The sequence below is a fragment of the Tamandua tetradactyla genome, chromosome 11 (assembly GCF_023851605.1).
Source record: "Tamandua tetradactyla isolate mTamTet1 chromosome 11, mTamTet1.pri, whole genome shotgun sequence".
Lineage (NCBI taxonomy): Eukaryota > Metazoa > Chordata > Mammalia > Pilosa > Myrmecophagidae > Tamandua > Tamandua tetradactyla.
In genome coordinates, this window is record NC_135337.1 from 49,885,451 (window position 1) to 49,906,359 (window position 20,909).

A 20,909-nucleotide genomic window follows, 5' to 3' on the forward strand; every position below is an offset into this window, starting at 1 on the left:
AGAATGCAGGTGTGGACCATTAAACAGGAATGTAAAAGGGATCCAAGAGAATCTGGACAAAGAACCAATGACCTTGACAAGAGCAGTCTGAATGCAGTAGTGGGTACAGAAATAAGGCAGCAAGCAGGGAACCAAGTGGTGATGAAGAGAAGCTAGTGTGTGCAGAAAATTTTATATGAAAGGGAGAGAAAAGATTAGGTGGTAGCTGGAGAAAATGAAGACCAGGGAGAGTTTTCATAAAAATGGGAGAGACCTGAGCAAGTCTAAATCCTTATGGAAAGAAGCTGTAGACAGAAGACATTGAAGTTACAGGAGACATTTCAATCTAAGGATGGGATCCAAAGCCCAGATGGATGAGTTATCCATAGACAGGAGAAAAAATATCTCCAGTGTAAACAAATGGAAGGAGAAATGGATGAGTGTGAATGCATATATAGTAGCAGAAAATTAAAAATGATGACAATAGCTGGACCTGGACCAACGATACATGATTAAATGACTTTTCATATTCATGGCATTATGTGTACACTGAGGTGGTTTGAAACTGTATGTACCCCAGAAAGCCATGTTCTTAAAGCTAATCCATTCTTGTAGGTGTAAACCTATTGTAAATAAGTATTCATGAGGTACTTCAGGTAATGTGTGGCCCAGGGTGGATCTTAATCCTCTTACTGAAGTCCTTTATAAGAGGATGAAGTTCATATAAAGAGGGGAAAGCCATGTAAACAAGCAGCTGAAAGCAACAAAACCTGGAAGAGAAGGGAGAAACCAGCAGACACCATCATGTGCCTTGCCATGTGACAAAGAAGTCCAGGATCACCAGAAGCCATTTCAGCAAGAAAGCATCATCCTGATGAAGACTTGATTTAGACTAGACATTTTCATGGCCTCAAAACTGTAACCTTGTAAGATAATAAATTCCTATCAATAAAAGCCAACCCATTTCATGGTATACTGCATTCAGCAGCCTAGCAAACTAAAACACACTTAATACCAGATACAGGCAGGCCAAAAAAAATGTTGCTGCAAACAACAAGAAATGAACTTCAAATTCAAAATCATCTCTCTGTATCTTTCCCTACAAAAACACAGAAATATATAGAGAAAAAATGAATATACTCAACACTGTAAATGCAGAGTCATAGTCAACATAACCATAATTTTGAAAGAATTACACCAATTATAAGGTATGTGGAATTGGACTGAGGAAAACCTACTCAGGTGGTAAATGCCTTCTTGATTTTTATATCACACTTTAGTTCAGACTACCTGAATAGCAGGTGGGGTAGTTGGGAGAGGAGATGTATGGACAACCAAGCTGCTAGAAACCAGGAATTGGACCAGGAGCAATACACATATATTGTCCTTATACCTACAGATTTAAGAAACTTGGTCTGCCATGCCATGAACATATAGCCAGGATCAAAGGGCAATTCTCTTACCCTATCTGATAATAATCACTTACGACAAATCTTATCTTCTTTAAGGACTACCATGGAGAAAAAAAATTAACAAGGTGTCTATAAAAAAAAATCCACAGAATGAAAGAATGCAGATGGTATCAAGGAAACAGAAATAGAAAGCATACTTGAGAAATTATTCACTACAAGATTGAGAAGAAAATTTCAGGAAAACACTTTCTATACAAGAATACAAGAATTGAAACCTTTACTACCTACTACCTCTCTTTCAGAATCATGGCAAAAATAATTCAACTAGACCAACTGTAAATAATTTGTATCTATAAAATTAGATGATATTTATTTACCTGACTGAAGTCCAAAAAAGAGTTCTTCATCTTGAAGTAGTTCTTGAACACAGTCTAATCTCATGGTAATGGTTTCAATATCAACTAGAGGTTCTAATATATTAGAACGAAGTCTTCTACTCCCTCCAGGAGTCTTGGTATAATTCAGAACACCAAAGAGAGTGTGATTACTCCTTTGAAAACATAAGTTAAGAAACTCTCATTAAGTACGCAAAGGAAAAGCCAAAACTTGCAATTTAACCTTCTAATTAAATAATTCTATAACCTGTAGAAGTGATTCTCAACCTTTAATGTGCCTACAAATCACCTGGGGATACCGTTAAAATTTAGCTTCTAATTCAGTAGATCTGGGATGAGACCGGAGGATCCTCATTTCCAATAAGCTCACAAGTATGCTGCCAGTCAATGAACCACACTTTGATTATGAAGGATTGACAAAATCTTCTTGGACTTAGTTAATGACTATTTCATAGACTAGCAATATTCATATAATATTCAGATAATACAGTGATCATGGCAAGATATTAATGATGTCTTTAAGAGGAAAAAACTTTTTTTTTTTTTTTTGCATAAACAGGCACCAGGAATCGAATCCGGGTCTCCGGCATGGGAGGCGAGAACTCTGCCACTGCGCCACCATTGCCCACCCAGAAAAAAACATTTTATATTGATAAAATGATTATGTAATATAATCTCTGTTAATTGTAAAAGCTGGAGAAGAGTTACAAATGAAAGAGAATTTAATAATTTCTAAGTTATTCTTAGAATTGTACTATTATTAAGAATGCATTCCACTGGACTATTTACTAGAAGATACTAATGTATTTGAAAAACCTGATTCATTTCAATATTCAACAAATATTTGCCGAGCCCATATGGTACGCCAAACTCCGTGCTAGGTACTAGGCATATAAAATAGACATTATTCCTACCCCCATGGATTTTACAGTTTAGAAGCTGATTACTAATAACAACATGTTGCTTCTCTCTTGTGGCTTCCAGAAATCTCTATCTTTGCCATTCAAAATTTGATTATAACAGTCACAATAGCAACGGTCTATTTAGGCTTATCCTGTTTGGAGTTCGGTGAGTATCTTGGATGTGTATACTAAGGTCTTTCATTAAATTTAGGAAGTTGTCAGACATTATTTATTTGAATAATCTCTCTGACCCTTTCTCATCCTTCTGGAACTGTCATAATGAGTATTTTGGTACACTTGGTGATGATCCACATGTATGTCAGGTTCTGCTGACGGTTCTTTCTTCCTTCTACTCCTCAGACTTCATTATTTCACTTGCCTTATGGGCAAGTTCTCTGACTCTTTTTCTGCCACTTCCAATTTGCAGTTGAACATTTCGAAGGGAATTTTTAATTTCTGTGACTGTGGTCTTCAGCTCTTTTGGCTCCTTTTCATAATTTTCATCTCATTATTGATATTTTCTTTGTGTTCACCTAGACTTTTCCAGATTTCTTTTAGTTCTTTGTTCATGATTTCCCTTAGCTCTTTGAGAACCGTATTTTAAAAGTCTTTGTCCAGGGGACTCCCAGGAAAATACCCCAGGTCCTTGATTTTGAGGCTTGCCCTTATGAAGCTTGTTTCTGTATGGGAAAAGCTAAAACTGCCCATGGCAAGTCCTAGGAGTTGCTTCCAGGATACGTTTTTGTTGCTCAGATGTGGCCTCTCTCTCTTGGCCCAACTCTGCCAGGAATGCCATTGCTCTCCCCTCTGCATGGGTTAAGGGTGAAGGTCTCCCTGGTGGCATGGGGCATGGCTCCCAAGGATGAGTCTGGTCCTGGCACTGTGGGATCAACACCACCAATGATAAACTTCTCACCGATACTTTTGCAGGGCATACTTATCTATATTAGCAGGTATATCCACTGCATTCTGTAACTAATCACTCTAGGAGGTTGTCACTTTATTTTAAATAATATATGCTGAATTCTGCACACCACACAGTAGCATTCCCAGTGCACAACTCTCACCTCTTCTTATAAGGAATCAATAATATGGGACTTGAGTCCACCTTAATTTAGTATGACCTCATCTTAACTTGATTACACATACAAAGACCATTTCCTGAAAATGTGACCCCATAATGTCACATTCACAGGTGCCAGTGGTCAGAACTTTGATATATATTTTGGTGGGACAAGTTCAATCTTAAGAGTAGGATACCTAAACCTAGAATGAAAATCATTTTAGAAGACAATGTAAACAACTTATGTTGTTGTTTACTAAAGGGATATATTAACAAGGGTTCAGTTTGGTACAAAGTAATAATGAAGCATGGTTTTTCTCCTTGAGGAATTATAGTCCAGAGGAGGAAACATAAACAGTATCATTAATATATGCTAAGCATAGTGGTATAAAGTTTGCATTAAAAATGATGGGATCATAGCAGATAGTTAGCTAGATGATTTTGGTTTACTGGTGAAGAAGATATCATTAGGGAAGGTTTTCTAGAGATTATACCTGAGGTGATTTCTGAAATTTCAATAGAAGTTAATCAGATGAAGAAGTAGAAAAAGGTGTTAAGAGAGTGAACAAAATGAGCAATGTCTTAACAGCATGAATAATAAAGTATGTGCTCTGAAATATGTTCTACAGCTATCTGTGGTACTGTGCTTTGAAATTTATTGCTTTTATGTATATATGTGATTTTTCACAAAAAAAGAAAGAAAGTTGATGGTGGTGATAAAAAATATTTAAGCCTTCTAGCCTCCTATATTCTGGAGAAGCTAGAAAGAAAAATCTGACAGGATCATATGGTAGCCTATGACAAACTCTGGGATCTGTCCTGTAACTTCTTGCTGAAGAATGCTTTGAAAACTATTGCTTTTTATTTCTCTGCTTTTTTTTATATGTTATACTATACAATAAAAATGTTAAAAAAAATTAGGAATGTGCAAGGAAACTACAAACTAGTACACTGATTTGTAAAGTACAAGGTGGGAGTAATTAACTTAGATAAATTAAGTCTCTATTGTCAGTAATTAAATCTAACTTTAGACATTAGTGAAAGAAACAGATTTAAAAATATTTTGAATTTTAATATTAAGAGTACTGAATGGGGGGCGGTGCAACAGTGGCTCAGTGGCAGAACTCTCACCTGCCATGCAGGAGACCTAGGTTCGATTCCCAGAGCCTGCCCATGCCCCCCCACCAAAAAAAAATAGAGTACTGAAGGGAACAAAGAGTATTTTAGACAGTTGAAACCTTAAGATCTGCAACGCCCATTTAGAGCTCTACTCATTTAAGTATCTCTATCATTTCATTATGCATTATCTTGGCTTCTACCTCCATTATATGAAATTCCCCGATATTATATACTATCTTAAATGTAGAAATCTAATTTTTCCAATTTGTTTCATTATTTAGCTTATTTGTTATGAACAGTTTGGCTCTATCCAGGTACTGTTGGCACTATTTTTAGTAAAAATAAAAGTACTTCTTTTAATTATCCATCAGTATAGTGGCCTCAAGACCTTCTTTGTCATTCCACTGAATAATGATGGCCTAAAAATTACAGCCTTTATTAGGAATTTTGTTAGTTTTTCAGCTTAGGGAATAAGTGAAAATTTTTCTACTGCTAGATTTTTTTTCTTTGTACGCTGTATGGTGGGGGAAACTTTTCATTCTTTTTCCACGTGGGTATCCCTTTATTGCAGCACCATGTGTTGAATTTTTGTTTGGTTTGGTTTTTTTGTTTGTTTGGGAAGTGCATGGGTCAGGAATTGAACCCAGGTATCCCGCATGGCAGGCAAGAATTCTACCACTGAACTACCCTCGCACCCCCTCTAGTGCTAGATTTTTAAAAGGCTAAACTAATACTACCTGGAAAAATTACTCCATCAATGATTTCCATATCAAGCCTAGTAATTACAAAGTGTTTCATATTCAGTTATACTTTTTCATATTTCTTACTTCATCATTATCTATCATCATTGCCAAAAATTGCTTTTTATTAGGGGTTACAACGACTTGAGTGAAAGGATATCTTAGGTGTTTGTATTATCATTGAAAAAGAGAAATTGAGAGTTTTTTCAGAGACCAAAGAATCTCAGGTTAAAAGACAGATATTCTAACTACTGACTATCTGAATAGTTCTAATGCTGCCACAGGCTTGTCACCTGTTCAGTGCAGTGCTAAACCTATTGATTTCTATAGCAGGAGGCAGATTTGGCTAGGTCCCTTGCTTCCTTTGTCCTTGAAGAAGCCAAATGCTCAAAAGTAACACATTGTCATGCATCACGTAGTTCAGTGGTAAAATTCTCATCAGCCATGCTGGAGATCAGTGTTCTGTTGCTGGCCCGTGTATCTAAAAAAAAACGTTGTGAACAAAATTCCCTACAGTACACATATCACATATCTGCCTCTGTGTATGTGTATATATAGATACAGAAATACATATATGTAAGAAGACACATTAAAAAACAGTCACCTATTGTGCATCATGATGGTAGGTTCCCTAACACCACCCCCGCTTTCAGAACTTAAGTTGAGTAGTTCCTTTTATATTTCTTTAAATTGTTATGACAAAAATCTGGTATGAAGATGACTAAAACCTAGGTTGTTCTTGTTTACTTTCCTCTCACCCTAGATTCAATCCATCAGTAAATACTCTTGAATAAACTTTCCGAATATATACCAATTCTGAATCACTTGTTACCATTTTAAAGGCTGCAATCCTAACCCAAACCATCATTATCTCAGGCCTGGACTACTAAAATTGCCTCCTAACTTGTATTTCTGCCTTTTTCTTAATCTTCTCCAATTAATTTGTTTTCAACATAGCAGCCAGAGTGATCTTTTAAAATCAGAAATCAGATCTTGTCACTTTTCTGCTTAAAAGCTTCTGTTACATTTAGAATAGAATCACCATGGCCTAAAAGGACTTCTGTGACATGAACTTTATTAATTTCTTCAATTTCATCTTCCCTTCTTACCCCCATTTAAGCTTTACCAACCTTGATCTTTCTGGTCCTTGAGCCAGATTCCCTGCACTTGAAAATTGCAGTTCTGCTATTTACTTGGAAACTTGGGACAAATTACTCAATTTCTCTGTGTTTCTTCAGTTCCTTCAGTTACAAAATGGGCCTAATAATAGCACCCACCTCATACTGTGGTTAGAATTTAGAGAGGAGGGAGAGAAGAAGGGAGAAAAGGATGGAGACTGTGAGAAAGTATGTGTGTATTGCTTAAAACAACAGCTGGCACTTCCTAAGTACTCAATATATGTTAGCCATCATCAATCCCATCATCATCTTTACATGGCTGCCTCCTTTTTTACCATTCATGTTTCAGCTCAACTGTCAAGTGCAGAATTCTTTCTCTACCAGCCTAAATAAAGCAGGCCTCCTAGTCATTCTCCACACATTCCTGTTTTATTTTCTTTTTAGCATTTTCTGTTCCCAAAATTATTCTCTTTCTTTTTTAATATGATTATGTTTTATTATCTAACTCCCTCTCCTTTTTGTCTTTGCAGGCATGACTTGGGAAATTAATATTGCCATTAATATTGTGATTTTGGTTTGTAACCACTTTTTACTTCCTATAAGAACTACAAAGCTAATGTACAACACATAATGAGAATTCAGTTGTTTTGGACTTATTATTTCAAGCACATAATTTGTGACAAGGATTGCATAAAGGTGAGAGGACAAAGGGGTATAGGAACATAGTTTGTGTATACTACTGATGTTAATTTGGTATTAAAGTAAATGAAATCATTACAGATTTAGAATGTTAAATTTAAGTCCCATGGTAACCACAAAGAAAATATCAGACAATATGAAAGTTCAATACAGGTTTTCGGGAGCAGGATCGGGGGGACAGGATTTAGTGAGAAATGAATTGGGGAAGATGGGAAAGTACAGTAATGGAAATTGATGATACCACGACATTGTGAATGTGATTAATTTCATTCAATGGTATGCTTGGGAGTGGCTGAAATGGAAAGTTTGTGTTATGTATATGTTCTCACAATTTAAAAAGAACAACAACTAAAGAGACAATGACAAAGGCAATACATACTCTTGGATGGGCCTTAACAGGGGAGAAGAGAAAGCTGAAAAGGACATTTGGGGCTAAATGAAAAAAAATGGAATACAGACTAGACTTTATATTAATATTAAATTTCTCGAACTTCATTACTGCATTAATGTGGATACACAAGCGATTATCCATATTCTTAGGAAATACATGGCAGTATTAAGGATTCAAGGAGCATGATGTACATACAATGTCAAATGAAGTGTTGAGAAAATAGACTGATAAAAAGACAGATAAAAATATAGATGGAATAATGGAAAGTTGGAGAGATAGTACAGCAAGTCAGCAAAATGTTAAAATAAGTACATCTGGGTATTTGGTGGGGTTGGTGTGTTGTAGTCTTCTGTATGGGGTTCGTATTTTTTTTTTTAACTCTCCTGCAAGTCTGAAAATATTTCAAAATAAAAAGTTTAAATAAAATTTAAAAATTAGAAAAAAGAAGAGATGAGACACAGACAGGAGCTTGCCATGTGAAGATGAAGACATTCAGGGAGAAGACAGTCATGTAAAGACAGAGGCAGATAGTGGAGTTAAACTGCCACAAGCCAAGGGATGCTTGGGGCCACCAGAAGCTAGGAAAAGGCAAGGAATGATTCTTTCCTACATTCTGAAGAGAGAGCACAGCTTTGCTGACACCTTGATTTTGGACTTCTAGTTTCCAGAACTGTGAGAAAATAAACTTCTGCTTTTGTAGGCCACCTAGATGTAGCAATTAGTTATGGCAGCCCCAGGTAACTAATACATCCATTCTAAAATCTATAAACATAGTATAAGTGGCTGTCTCTGTTTATCTGTCTATCTCATATTTACCACCAATATCCCTCCTATCTCTGAAGGTAAATTCTAGTGTTTTATCTTGGTTTTCTAAAATTAAATGAGGCAACTAATAAAACCAGCAATAGAGTCATACCCTACAGATGAAGTTGATACAATTACTTTTATCTTCTTGAATTTCCTACATTTTAGACTGGCTATTTTAATTTTGTGGGTTATTATGAACTTGAATATCTTTTAAGACTTATTATTTCACTTTTGTGGTATTCTAGACCTGAAGATCTTTTTAAAATATGATTTTGATGAAACATTTGAGTAGTTCAACAACAGTACAATGATTAAAGATTTATTTCACCATCAAACAATTTTAAGAGGCTTAAAGTAATTATGCACAGAAGAAAATGTAACAAAATATACTGATACGTTTTATGAGAAAACATATTAGATGATCTTACCTACAGTCCTGATTATTAATTAGCAATTCAAGGTTTTGGGCTGATGACGAATCTATCATGGCTGTCTGTTCACTACCCTGGAAACAAATCTTCAGGGATTTGGGTGCATAAACTGAATTTTGAATAAATTCAACATATTTTAACAAAGCTGCAACAGCTGCAAGACAGTAATACCTGTAAGGTGACAAATGACATATCACTATAAGTCCTTTGAATTAAAAAAAATGCTATAAAAGAAAAATTTATTTCATCTTATTATCAGGAAAACAATAAATATTTGCATAGCACTGCTTAAATTCAGGGAAAAAACACACCACGTGTCCAAGATATTTACACCAAATATAAATATCTCTAAAACACAAAAATCGATTTTAAAAAGTAGACAATTTTCTGAAGTCTGACACTTTAGGGATATTAGACTCCAATAAATCATGTTTGAGGTAATTTGTGTTATTTTTTAAAGTACCATTCTATATAACTAAATAATGTTTAAAGAGTTTAAGAGCTTTAAAGGCAGAGTTAGGAGATCTCAATGTATAGGAAAGTATGTTATGATCTCAGTGAGGGTCCTCAATGTGACTGAGTAAATAAGTCATCAAAACCTGGCTCAAAGAAATGTCTAGCATGTTCCATTAAATATCTGTTACAAAAATATCATATACCACACTGCATCTTTTAGGGGGTAAAGCTATGAAGTAATAGGAACTCAGCTTTAATTATATTTTGCTTCTACATATTAGTGTTAATATACATTTAATTGTAATATGCTTGTATTCAAATTTCTAGACTACTATAGCTACTTGAGCTTTTCACTCAAATTGTGACTGAACTAGGGAAATTCTAAATAAATTCTCAATATCTATACTCTGTATATAAATTTTAGTTAATCATTATTTCAATAATCACTGAATATATATTATGAGCCAGGCATTTTTCTAGGTGGTAGGAATATAATAGAGAACAAAATAGAAAAAGCCTTTCCTATCATGAAACTCATGCTGGATAGTTATTCATTCCCTTAAGTAACAACTTACTTGGACTGAACCTCCATTAGGACAGTGCTGAATTCTGCTATGCATAACTGTTCAATATACTCTAATCCTTTTGTCTCATTGAAGTATTTTCTTTGGACAGTAGTGAAAGTAACATTCTGAAAAGAAGTTTTAATTTCAAAATAAAATTTTAAGAGTCATCCTCTCGTCCAAAACTGCACTCTTAAGCACATGCTGATACATGGGTAAGTGACTTAAATATTGTCTAAAGTTTATTTTTTAATGTTTTCTCATTTTTTAAAAATATTTTTTAAGTCTTCTCGTCTATTTAGAAAATTTATTCTCCCTCTTGCTGAATGAATTACAGAGCTGTCTGTAGCAATTATTAGATCTTACTGGCATGAGATATATAACTAGTTATTATGATAATGATTTCAATCTTTCAAAGTTTGCTCAGGTTTTCATTGCTTTACAAAGGCTCCCCTGGTATTGTCCTCTCCTGCCCAGAGTTAATCACTTTCCACACTGTACTACTTTTTTCACCTTTTTATACCCATTTATATTATTGCACATATCACACTGAATTACAATAATATGTATTTATATAATATTTATCCTATTAAACTGTGAGCTCCTCATGGGTAAGCATAACATCTTTTTCATTTTTTAAAATTTCCAGTATTTGGAACATTTTTTGGCATTGGAGCTGTCCAGTAAATATTTAACTAACTGAACTTAGTATATTAGGTACAACAATAAAATCCGACATGACAGTTTATGCCTTCTAATAATTATATTCTACAGCAACAACAGCATACAAGTTTTATACTCAGTATTAAAGATGATCATAATTGAGAAAAGGTACATACTTATGTTGTGCTAGGTGAGAAAAATGAAAAAACTAATACCATCTATCAAGTCAATGTAACACTATCTTCAAGAGATAAGCTGATTTTACTTATAATAAAGAGAAGAAAATAATGTTAATATTTAAAAGAAAAAAAACAAAACAAAACAAAATATGAGTGACATCTGGTTGACCAAGATAGTGGTTTAAGATGCTCCAGTATTCACTTCCCCCACAGAATCTTGGAACACTTAGCAAAAACTGGCAGAGCCAACTTCCTTAGAACTCCAAAAAAAACAGAGGGTTGCAGTAACAGAATGAGTACAGAATTTTTAAAAACACACCTTAAAAATGGTAGAAGTTTATGGTACCCTTGCTGACCTCTCTTCTAGCCCCCCCTGAAGCAGTTGAATCTGGCCTGCACATTCATTGAGGATCCAAGACTTGGTTCCAGAGGGAGCAGAGTCTGGACCATGTTCATACTGGGCTGATTGTCAGTACAATCTACGGAAGGCAGCTTGAGAGACTGAACAAGAATACACTGGATCCCCCAGAACTTCACCTGCAGGCAAAGGCAGACTGCAAACAGGTAAAGCCTGGAGCAAAGGATTAATGGCTTCAAAACATAAAAAGGAGCACCTTTGAGGGAGGAGGGGTAATTTGAGGTAATTTATTGCAAAGAGAATACTGGGTGAATTCCAGGAGAATTCCTAAAGCCAGGAGCTCATACCAAAGACAGGATTCATGCTTAGAAAAGAGAGAAAGGAGCCCATGCTTTTGCCTTTTCCTATTCTTATAGAAGGGCTAAACTTGGAATGAGAACAGCAGCCCACAAAGAGCTATTTGAAAAACTATGAAAGGTGGGGTTTTTGGGGGCTCCTGAAATCAAGAAGATCACTATCATAATACCAGTTAGCTAATAACTTAGGGAAAATAAAGTTCAGGGACTAAAACCTTGAGTTAACACATATTTTTAAAATAATTTATAAAATTGTTTATAATTTAATAATTTAAACTATTAAAATGTACAGTGTGCAACAAAAGATTATGACACAAACAAACAGGAATGATGGCCCATCCAAAGGAACAAAATAAAACTTCAGAAACCATCAGCAAAGAATATAAGATTTTAGACATAGTACACAGTGATTTTTTTTTAATGATCTAAAATATGCTTAGAGAGTTACAGGAAAACACAGGGAAAGAACTACAAGGATATTAAGAAAACAATAAATTAACGAAAGGAGAATGTCAATAACGAAACGGAAATTACAAAAAAGCAGCAAACAGAAATAATGGAGTTGAAGACCGCAATAATTGAAATGAAAGACTCCTTAGAAAGATAAAAGAAAAAATGGAGCTGACAGATGAAAAAATCAGTGAGCTTAAAGATAAGACCACTGAAATTATTTAGTCTCAGAGGAGGTGGGTCAAGATGAGTGTAGGGAGGTGCAGAATTTAGTTCATTCTCCATGGCCACTAGTAAACAGCCAGGAGTTTTATGGAACAACTGTTTGGAGGATTCCTGTTATTAGACACACATTGTACACCAGTCTGGAATGGGTGGAAGAGCCAAGATCACAGCACAGAACTGTAGGTAAAGTCTCCCATGCTATGGAGGCTGGCACCTCTTCCCCACTAGCACAGCAGACTCTTATGGAGTTACTTTCCAGTGGGAAAAAGGAAGCAGACTGTAATAGGAGCAAGAGAAGGTAGTTCAACCAAGCTCCAACTGCAGAATAAACAAATTTGGATTTCTGAATAAAAGCTCCCAGCACATATAAACCCAGAGCAAGGACTTAAGGGACCCAAAGGTAGCTCCTTGTCAGCGAGGAGGTGTACTGAAAAAAAAAAAAAAAAGAGGTTTTTGGAGTTGGCTGAGCCTAGAATACTGGAAAAGGACTGTGCCACAAGAAAAGGGACACAAAGAACCAGTATCAACTTCAGCACTTGAGTGGTGAACCCAGGGAACTGGGGTCCACCTCTGAAAAGGACTTTTTTTTTCTGGTTTTTGTTGCTGTTTTACTTTTTAGAAGCCCAGTGAATAAAGTGGCAGGCATTCTCAAGTTTCAGCACTGCCCCAGCCAAGGGCATAATGAGGGTATGTCTGAGAGACAGTAACAAATGAGGTGAAGGTGTTAATTTCCTAAAGAGCATATCTTCCCCAGGAAAAGGGAGTATAGGGCCCAGCACAAGGGGTGGCTCTCATTTAGAGAATTCAGAACCCAGGTGCTGGAAAACAGAAACAGTTTAGGCCCACCATCTGCCTCAGCCACTGTCTCAACCATGCCCCTGACAGGGACAGGGACTGCTGAGAATTGAACGCACTGCACCACTTTATGCAAGTGGGGAGCTATATGCTACTAGCGCCCCCTTCTGGACAAGACAGGATAAATACAGAATCAAGAGGCCTCACAGGAAAGACTGGCCCTCTGCAGGGTCTCATCCTCAGAGAACCTAGAAATTTACTGCACCCTTGTCCCAAGTCCTGGGTTTGTCTTGTCTTGGAAAATCAAATTGGGGTCAACTTTATCTGGAAGGGCAAGAACCAGAAAAACAAGAGCTGAAAAATTCTGATCAGTTAAAGAGAAACTATGCTAGATGTCTAGAATAAATTGAATTGAATGTCAAAGAACAGGTAAAGAACAAGGCCAACCAACAAGAAAACACTAGGTAAAAAGAGAAAACGACCTCCATAATAAACTAATCAAGGAAATCATATGCCTAGATGTCAGCAAAAGAGTCATACTAGGAAGTACAAAGACATGTCCAGTCAAAGGAATAAACAAATATTTCAAATGAGATACAGGAACTGAAACAACTAATTAGAGATGTCCAAACAAATATTTTAAATCAAATAAAAAACCAAATCAATGAGGTGAAGGAAAATATGGCAAAAAAGATGAGGGACAGAAAGAACACACTGGGTGAACATACAGAAAACTCAAAAAGTTGAAAAAACAAATGGCAGAACATGTAGGAATGAAAGGCACAATAGAAGAGATGAAAAACACAATGGAGACATACAATAACAGTTCTCAAGAGGCAGAAGAAAGGATCAGTGAACTAAAGGACAGGATAATTAGTGAACTAAAGGACAGGGAACTGCCTGAAAATGTAGAACTGTGTTCCAGTAGCCATGTTTCTTGATGATGATTATATAATGATATAGTTTTCACTATGTGACTGTGTGATTGTGAAAACCTTGTGTCTGATGCTCCTTTTAACTATGTTGTCAACAGATGAGCAGAACATATGAAATAAAAATAAATAATAGGGGGAACAAATGTTAAAATAAATTTAGTTTGAAATGCTAGTGATAAATGAAAGGGAGGGGTAAGGGGTATAGTATGTATATACATATTTTTTTCTGTTTTCGTTTTATTTCTTTTTCTGAATTGATGCAAATGTTCTAAGAAATGATAATGATGATGAATATGCAACTATGTGATGATACTGTGAATTACCAATTATATATGTAGAACGGAATGATCAAAATAGGAATGTTCGCGTTTATTTGGTGTTTTTTTTGTATGTAAAAAAAAATTTTTTTTTAATCCTACACACAAAACAACAGATAGAGAAAAGGATGTAAAAATATGAGCAGAGTTTCAACGAATTAAATGACAACATGAAGTACATGAAAATGCACATTATGGGTATCTCAGAGAGAGAACAGAAGGGAAAAGGGGAAGAAAGAATAACGCAGGCAATAATCACTGAAAATTTCCCATCTCTTATGAAAGACATAAAACTACAGATACAAGAAGCACAGCATACTCCAAACACAATAGATTTTAATGGACTTACTCTAAAACACTAATCAGACTATCAAATGTCAAAGACAAAGAGAGAATTCTAAATGCAGCAAGAGAAAAGCCTTTCATCATACAGGAAAGCTCAATAAGACTATTTCAGACTTCTTGGTAGGAACCATGGAGGTAAGAAGACAGTGGTATGATATATTTAAGATTCTGAAAGAGAAAAAACTGCCAACCAAGAATTCTATACCCAGAAAAACTATCCTTCAAAACATGAGGGGGAAGAAACAATACGGAACTATTAAACTTTACCACCAGGGAAACCTTGAATACTGTATCAAATATTAGGGACAGTCAAATCAATGGGCCAAGCCCTTGACCTTGAGGCCTGCCTTGTGAAGCTGAGGTATGTTATGGTGAAGCTTAGCCTACCTATAGGTATGCTTAAAAGCAAAAGGAGGACCCTTTTGTTGCTCAGATGTGGCCTCTCCCTTCCTAAGCCCAACTCTGCACGTAAAACCATTGCCTTCCCCCCCTACATGGGATATGACATCCAGAGATGAAAGTCTCCCTGGTGGCATGGGAGATGACCCCTAGAGATGAGTCTGGCCCTGGCACCATGGGATCAACAATACCATCCTAAACAAAGGGGGGACAAGAAGTGTAACATATAAGGCTGTTACAAATCAAGGCTGAAAGTTCAAATAGAGTCAAGATGCTACTCTGGAGGTCACTCTAACACAAGCTTCAGTTAGACATTGCTACTATCATAACTTACTAAATCCCAACCCAAACAATTCCTGCCAATCTTAAAGAATACCTAGAACATTATATAAGATTCTATGAAGGTACTATGCACTAGGGTAACTTTCCAGAAATCTACAATTTCCAGATGGGTGTCTGGACCAGATAAGCCCTGAAGTACAGAGGGGCCAGCCTTTCCAGAACATCAACTAATTCAATCCCCCTATCCCATATTATCAACATCCCCTCCCAACATGAAAAAGTTAGAATGGCCATAGCCAAATACTCCTAAAGAGGGTGAGAGAAAGACTGAAAGATGATGGAGTTATACAGAAAATGTTGGCTTCAACAAATGAATTGAGTGCTGAATCATTATATTGATATTTCTTTTAATCACCAGTAACTCAGAGCAGCTAGAAATAAAAACCTAAAATTGTAGAACTGTAACCCATACCAAACTCTGAAATCTGTTCCTCAACTAATTGTTACAATGTACTTTAAAATCTATTCCTTTTTTGTATATATGTTATTTTTCACAAAAAAAGAAAAAGGAAAAGAATAATAGAGAAGACAGGATTTAACAAATGAATATAACTGCTGAATCAATATATTGATATTTCTGGTTTAACACAAGGAAATCAAATAATGTATTAAATCACATCAATAAGTCAAAGAGGAAAACCACATGATCATCACGATTGATGCAGAAAAGGCATTTGACGAAACGCAACATCCTTTCTTGATGAAAACAGTTCAAAGGGTAGGAATAGAAGGAAACTCACTCAGCATGATAAATGGAAATAAATGAAAAACCCATTGCTAACATCATATACAATGGGGAAAGACTGACAGTTTTCGGTCTAAGATCAGGAATAAGACAATGTAGCCCACCGTCACCGCTGTTATTTAACATTTTGCTGGAAGTTCTAGCTAGATAAATCAGACACGAAAAAGAAATTAAAGGCATCCAAATTGGAAAGAAGAAGCAAGACTTCCACTGTTTGCCAATTACATGATCCTATATGTTGAAAATCCCCAAAAATCTACAATCTAGTAGCAAAGTTACTAGAGCTAATAAATGAGCACAGCAAAGTGGCAGACATCAAGACCAACTGGAAAAAATCAGTAGTATTTCTATATAACATTGATGAGCATTCTGAGAGGATATCAAGAAAAAATTTCATTTACAATAGCAACCAAAATAATCTAATATTTAGGAATAAATTTAACTAAGGACATAAAAGAGCTATGTAAAGAAAACTACTAAATAGTGCTAAAAGAAATCAAGGAAGACCTAAGTAAATGGGAGGACATATTATGTTCATGGATTGAAAGACTAAATATAGTTAAGATGTCAATTCTACCAAACTGACTTATAGATTTAATGCAATACCAATTAAAATCTCAACAACTCATTCTGCAGAAACAGAAAAACCAATAATCAAATATATTTGGAAGGGTAGGGTACCCCAAATAGCTAAAAATATCTTGAGGAAGAAAAATGAAGTGGGAGAACTCACACTACCTGACTTTAAAGAATTATTAAAAAGTTACAGTGATCAAAACAGCATAATACTAACATAAAGATAGGTATACCAACCGATGGAATCAGACTGAGTGTTCAGAAATAGAATTCTCATCTACTGAAAATTGATCTTTGATAAGGCAGTCAAGTCGACTCAACTGGGACAAAGCAGGCTCTTCAACAAATGGTGCTTGGAGAACGGGATATTCATATTCAAAAGAATTAAAGAGGATCCCTATCTCACACCTTATACAAAAATTAACCTAAACTGAACCAAAGGCCTAAACATTAAATCTAAGAACATAAAACTCTTAGAAGAAAACATAGGGAAATACCATATAAATTTTGTAATAGGAAGTGGCTTCCTGGACCTTAAACTCATAATGGGAGCAATGAAAGAAGAAATAAATAAATGGGTTCTCCTCAAAACTGAACACTTTTGTGCATCATAGGATTTTGTCAGAAAAGTAAAGAGGCAGTCTATGCAACGGGAGATAATATTTGGAAACCGCATATCAGATAAGGGTTTAATATCCAAAATATATAAAAAGATCCTACAATTCAACAACAAAAAAACAACCCAATTTAAAAATGGGCAAAATGCATGGACAGACACTTTTCCAAAGAGGAAAAATACAAACAGCTCAAAAACATATGAAAATATGCTTAACTTCATTGGCTATTAGGGAAATGCAAATCAAAACCAAAATGAGAAGGGTGCACAGGTGATTCAGTGGTGGAATGCTTACCTGCCATGCAGGAGACCTGGATGTGACTTCCATCCATCCTCCCATCCCCCACATACACAAAAAGAAATCCACAATGAGACTATTTTATATCTACTAGAATGGCCATTGATGCAAAAAAAAAAAAAAAAATTACAAGTCCTGGAGAAGATGTGGGGAATGGAGTATACTTATTCATGACTGGTGGGAAGGTAGAATGGTACAACCACTCTGGAAAACAATTCGGTGCTTTTTTAGGAAGCTAAATATAGAATTTCCATATGATCCAGCAATCCCATCACTAGGTATATATTCAGAGGATTTGAACGGAAGGACATGAAGAGACATTTATTTGTACACTGATCTTTATAGTCCCAAGTGTTCATCAATGGAGAAGTGAATAAACAAATTTAGATAAACAATATGAAAATAAACAAATATATATACACAGATACACACACACGCACACACACACACACACAATGGAATATTATGCAGCAGTAAGACAGGATTAAATCAAGACACCGTATAGCCTCACAAATATGAACTACCATTAATGAGCGAACTTTGAGAGTTCAAGTTGAGAACACAGGTAATCAGGAGATAGAAAGAGGGTACAGACTGGGCATTTCATGCTGAAGGAGTACACAATGTTCAACAGGATTGATGGTAAAGATGCAGGAATGGATAGCACAATGTTATCTAATGGTAGTACAATACTATCTAATGGTAGCACAATATAGTAAGTACACTGAACAAAGATGAGTGTGAGTATAGTTGAAAGAGGAAGGCTAGGGGCATGTATGACACCGGAAAGAAAGACAAGATATAAAGACTAAGATTGTATAACTTAGCAAAACTTAGTGTGGTCAATGATGGTTAATAAATGTACAAACATAAGAATGTTTTCACATGAGGGGAAACAAAAGAATATCAGCAATGCAAGGCATTGAAAATGGGATGGTATATGGAAAAATATATAATCAAGGCAAACCAGAATCTATAGTTAACAGTAACACTGTAATATGCTTCTAGTAAATGTACAAAGGCAATATATCAATGCTAAATGTCAATAAGGGGATAAAAGAGAGGAGTACTGGATTCTTGGTGGTATTTTTATTTTATTATTTATTTTTGATTATTCCTTTTTTCCCCTCTTCCTCTTTCTTTGTGGAAGAAATGGAAATGTACTCATACAGATTGTGGTGGTGAATGCACAACTATATGATTATAGGAAGAGTCAATGACTGTTTACTTAGGGTAGATTATATGGAGGTGGCCTCAGGGTACACTGACTGATGAATGGAAGGGCTAACTGGTGTATAGATACAATGGAAGACTGAGCAACTTCAAGAAGGATGAAGTTGTGAGGCCTGCAACAGGGTGAATGAACCCTGACGACATTATGTTGCGTGAAATAAGCCAGAAACAAAAATACAAATATTGTAAGGTCTCCTGTGCTGGTCTGAAACTTTAGGTACCCCATAAAAGCCATGTTTTTTTAATCCAGTCCAAACTGTGGGTGCAAACCTACTGTAAGGTGGGATCTTTTGATTAGGTTGTTTCCATGGAGATATGATCTCAGTAAAAATAATAGCAAACAGAATCAAACAGCACATTAAGGGATTATATTCCATGATCAAGAGGTTTTATTCCAGGAATGCAGGGTGGAAAAACATAAGAAAATCAATACATGCCATATATACTACATTAATATAATAAAAGAAAAATGCCCACATAATCATCGCAATTGATACAGAAAAGCACTTGACAAATCCCAGCACCCCTTCTCATTAAAAACAATCAGAAAACTAGGAATAAAAGGAATCATTCTTAACATTATAAAAGGCATATATGAAAAACCCACAACTAACATCACCATCACACTCTATGGTGAAAGACTGAAAGGTTTCTTCCCAGGATCACGAAAAAGATAGGATGCTCACTGTGCTGGTTTGAAACTATTGTGCCTTAGAAAAACATGTTTTTAATCCTAATCCAATCTGGTGGGGCAGCAGTTTCTTTTAATCTTGATTCAATATTATAGGGTGGAAGATCTTGATTAGATTATCTCCACAGGGATGTGGCGCGTAAAATTGTGGGTGTGACATTTTGATATGATGGAGATGTGACTCCACCCATTCAGGGTGGATTGTGATTAGTTTACTAGAGTACATTAAAAGGGGAAACATTTTGGAGAAACCTCAGATGCAGATGCTTGGAAAACAGTTGCTTCAGAATTGACAGAAACACGGATATCTCGAGATGCTTGGAGTGCCAACAGAGAGAGTGAGCAGATGCCTAGACACTGGATAGAGCCCAGCAGACATCACCATGTGCCTTTCCATGAAATTCTAACCAAGCCAGAACCCAGAGTTGTGTCCTGGAGGAGCTAAGTGAATGCCCACAGATGTTCAGAGAGGAAACCCCTGGCATCAAAACCTAGAAGCAACAGAACCAGGACCCAGGACCATGAGATGTCAGCCACATGCCTTCCCAGCTAACAGAGTGAAGGTAAACTCTTAATGGCACCTTAATTTGGACATTTTTATGGCTTTGGAAGTGTAAACTTGTAACATATTAAATTCCCTTTTTAAAAGCCATTCCATTTCTAGTATACTGCATTCCAGCAGCTTACCAAACTAATATACTCACTGTCAACACTGTTGGTCAACATTGTACTGGTAATTCTAGACAGTGCAATTAGGCAAGAAAAATAAATAAAGGGCATCCAAACTAGAAAGAAAGAAGTAAAATTTTCCCTTTATACAGATGCCATAAGCCTATACATAGAGAACCCTGAAAAACCCACAGTAAAACTCCTAGAGCTAACAAATTCAGCAAAGTGATGGGGTATAAGAGCAATACAAACATAAAAAGTGGTATATCCATACAGTAGTAATAAACAATTGAAGAGGAAATCAAGAGAAAAATACCATTTACAATAGCAAGTAAAAGAATCACATTTGTAAAAATAAATTTAACCAAGGATGAAAAAGACTTGTACTCAGAAAACTACAAAACCCATTGCTGAAATAAATTAAAGAAATCCCAAATAAATGGAAGGCTATTCCATGATAGTGGATTAGAAGACCAATTATTAATATGTCAATTCTGCCCAAAGCAAATTACCGATTCCATATATTTCCATTCAAAATTCCAATAATGTTCTTTATAGAAATGGAAAAACTGAGCTAGTTTGAAGCTATTATGTACCATGTTCTTTTAATACATTCCTGTGGATGTGGACCTGTCGTAGGTG

General features: G+C 35.7%; 1 protein-coding gene across 6 annotated transcripts in view; it reads right to left on the minus strand.

The window, feature by feature from the left end:
* The window catches only part of MSH4 (mutS homolog 4), a 132,797-nt gene that overhangs the window by 84,874 nt on the left and 27,014 nt on the right, over positions 1–20,909 (minus strand). For all 6 annotated transcript variants that reach the window (XM_077120584.1, XM_077120582.1, XM_077120583.1 and 3 more), the window contains exons 5-7: positions 10,088–10,203; positions 9,054–9,227; positions 1,769–1,941 (exon numbers count right to left, since the gene is read on the minus strand). In XM_077120584.1, coding sequence (XP_076976699.1) covers positions 1,769–1,941; positions 9,054–9,227; positions 10,088–10,203 — 463 coding nt within the window. The remainder of the gene's footprint in view (positions 1–1,768; positions 1,942–9,053; positions 9,228–10,087; positions 10,204–20,909) is intronic.